The 3377-nt window shown below is 45.4% G+C and overlaps 1 protein-coding gene across 1 annotated transcript; it reads right to left on the bottom strand.

Moving 5' to 3' along the window:
• Window positions 1-799: 799 nt before the first annotated feature.
• Window positions 800-3377, bottom strand: cchcr1 (coiled-coil alpha-helical rod protein 1; the record flags this gene model as incomplete). Its single annotated transcript, XM_025065858.1, has 8 exons — window positions 800-1564; window positions 1648-1760; window positions 1852-1958; window positions 2215-2325; window positions 2413-2556; window positions 2708-2818; window positions 2968-3082; window positions 3169-3377. Coding segments are annotated over 8 exons (1005 nt in total), but the record flags the coding sequence as incomplete, so codon positions are not given.

The raw sequence follows: 3377 nt of genomic DNA, 5'->3' as shown, positions 1-3377 counted from the left end.
TGCTGATCGTACAAGAAAGTGCAGAGAAAAATCAGCAGGGGAGGCAGGCAGTACTCTGCATCACCTCAAGGGGGCGTCTGAAGGTCAAAATTATATTTGTGCTGCACTCATCTCTGTACAGTCGTCAAAGCACGCTCTTTCTATCAAATAAAAAGTTCTAAGAGAATAAACTAAAAAAGAATGTGAATGTCAGTGGTCCACTGTAGGGGGCGCGCTGATATTAGGACGTTTGTATAACGGAAATAGGAATACGTTGTACGATCCTTATTTCCGGATCCGGCGCATGAGACTCAGGCACATCCGCTTCTCAAGGGCACGAATGCGCCTCGTTATCCAATCAGGACGTGCAGGACGCTTGTGACGTTTTTTTCACCGGAAATGAAACTTTTGGACAGAGTGTTGTGAAATGTTTACAGGGCGTCGGGGCAGAAAAGAGCAAATACTACGCAGTGAATGACCCACGACGCCATCTTTAAACCGGTAAGTCTGTTTTACTGTGAGTGCAATTGAGTTTTTTTCGCTAACTTTAAAACTTTAGAAAACTGTTTTTAATGTTCGTCTTGGGTTTAGATCGTGGTCAAAGTAATGGCGGTGTACCAGCCGAGCGCAGTGGTTCTTCAGTGAGGAGCCGATTCAACGTCACTGTTAAAGGTATTAGGCCGTAAGGTGAACACGGTTATCGTTTCATGTCACTGTCTGGGAACTACACGATCTCAACTTCATAAAAAAGAACGAGTTACGTTAAACTTACAGCAAAAAGTTCGTCGCAAAAAATCCTGCCTTTTTTTTTATCATCGATGCATTTTATAAAGAATTAGCTTCTTCGGGGCCCAATAAGATTTTTGGTGCGCGAGCAGCTGATTGATGTCAACACTTCCGGCAACAGCGGGGGCCTGAAGACGAGACGGCAGAGGAAACCAAAGAGAAAAACAAGAGAGAGAGAGAGAGAGAACAGAGTTTTCTACCCCGTGTAACCACCACTACAGCTGCTTTATTGTGATAAACCGATGCTGTCCAAGTAGTAGCGTCGTATAAACATAACAATATTGATTACACCACTCAATACATGTTGTTCTTCAAACAAGGCTGTAACAGATATGTCTGTGTTTGACCGCAGTACTGAGGTGTGAAGTTCAGTTACTGTGGAAACTGCATCAGTGACAATTCTGCAACAATGATGAAAGAGCTGCAGAGGAAGTGCTTTAACTGTTGGAGTTAAATGTCAACAGAATTGATTCTCTACGTCTGAAACGACTCAGGATTTCATTTAAAAACTTTTAATCATTTTTTAATGAAACCTGCACCTCATCATAAATTTTCATTTTCAAACGTACACAGTCAGAAGAAACGAGTCGTGTTTCAATAACAGAATATTAAAAAAAACATATTTCACACCTACAGATATAAAGAAAATATTTAACATCGTGTTTGTGGTCCAGAGGTCTAACCAATTCCAGGATTCCAGGATTTCAGTGTAGATTTATTTCGTACCTGTCAGAAGTCTTTTCGGTCTCTTTCCCGGCCTGATGTAGTTCCTGCAGAGCCGCTCGTCTCATTAACAGACCTGTAGAGCACGAACACACAGAACCGTCAACTCTGCATTAGACAGAACAGGTGTAGAAGCTGAAGTTCACCCCGTGATCACACCTTGAATCGTCTGCACTCGTCTGTGAGCGAACGCCAGCCTCTGGGTCAAAGTGCTGAGTCGTGTTTGAGCGGCGTCCACTTCCGCCACTTTGCCTTCAAACGCCAGCCTGAATCTGTGAGGCATGGACCAAATTATTTTTAATAGAACACTTGGAGACAAAGAAAAAAAACCGTTTGGACTTTAGCTCCTTTTATCTGAATCACCTGTGCACCGCTTCTGTCAGCATTTTCCCCTCGGCCTCTGATTTCTCACAGCGTAACTGCAGCTGAGAATTTTCTTTGTGCGCCTGAGCCAAGTCTCGTTTCATTGTCTGTTAGTGAGAAACACACATCCAGGAGAACGATTAGGACGATCGTACACTGACACACAGTCTTCAGAGGAGCTGTGTGACCGGCTGCTGGTCTTTAGACCCTCACTGCTCCGAGGATCCAGCAACGCTTTCACACAGTCAGCATCTTCTGCTCGGGTGAAAGTGTTTATCACTTTCCTAAGCAGACACAAATTTATTGTGCATCATCAAAAATTCAGACAGCCACGTAAATCCCATCAGGAGCTCAGGAACTAACCTCCTTCTCCACTCTCTCCAGGTCCAGCTCAGCTATCCTGTCATCCACGGTGTGTTGGAGCACGGCGGCCCGGTGCTGCTCCTGCTGGAGCTGCTGCTCCAGGGATGTAAACTGGAACATTCAGACACAGCTTCAGACCCACTGGACACGGCTGTGGAACTGTAGTCATGAACAAGAGGTTGGTTTTTGTTTTTTTACCTTTGAAAGAAGTTTGTCTTTTTCTCTTCTCAGTTCAACGTCCTTTGAACGAAGCTGAACACACAACTTAAAGACTTTCTCTCTCCAGAGCTTCAGCAGAAGAAGGCCTTCAGATCCAGGCTTCAAACGTGGCTCTGTCAGGGTCTTTTGGAGCACACACACACACACACACACACACAAATATGGCCCCTATTTTAGAAGAACAATTTTTGTGCAGCTATTGTTCCATTGTGTTGTTGAGACACTTTTTTTCCACAGAGTTCCATTATTTCTGGTTAAATAAAAGCTCACCCACCTTCTTCACCAGTCTCTCTTCTTGGAGGGAGAGGATTTCATTCACAGAATTGAGCCTGATGGTCAAGAGTTCAGCCGTCATCTGCAGATCTGCTTTCTCTGAGTTCAGTCTCTGTGAGACAGACAAACATCAGACCAACAGACCTGGACACAGAACAATCTACACTGTCTCCTCCACTCAGTGACAGCTTTTTAAAGTCTTTCCTATGCAAACATTCAATGGCGGCTGATGGCGATCAATAGGGTTAAAAATGTCTCCACCTCCACGGCTCGGTTTAATTGCTCCTTCTCTTGTCTCTCTGGGGCGAGCTGGCCGATGTAATTCCTGAGGCCGTGCAGTGTTGCTGATTGTGCTTCGAACGCCTGTCCCATTTGGCTGAAATATAAACAAACAATAACCTGAAGTGGACTGAAAATGACTCGGCCGGTTTAAAGGCTCCTTCTTTAGCTCTAATGTGGCACCTGCACTGCTCCCTCAGTTTGTCTCTCTCTGCAGACACCTGCATCACGGAGCTCCTCAGCTGCAGCACCTCTGAGGTCGCCGACCGGAGTCTGTCCTGCAGCTCGCCGTGTGTCGTCCGTGCAGCGTCCAGCTCTGCGGCGTGGGAGGAATTCAACTGCAGCAGCTGACAAATAAATGGACGGACAAACAATGAACATTTGGAGACACA

The sequence above is a fragment of the Cynoglossus semilaevis genome, chromosome 19 (assembly GCF_000523025.1).
Source record: "Cynoglossus semilaevis isolate Cse_v1.0 chromosome 19, Cse_v1.0, whole genome shotgun sequence".
NCBI classification, from domain to species: domain Eukaryota; kingdom Metazoa; phylum Chordata; class Actinopteri; order Pleuronectiformes; family Cynoglossidae; genus Cynoglossus; species Cynoglossus semilaevis.
This window is presented reverse-complemented; position numbering and strand designations above follow the sequence as displayed.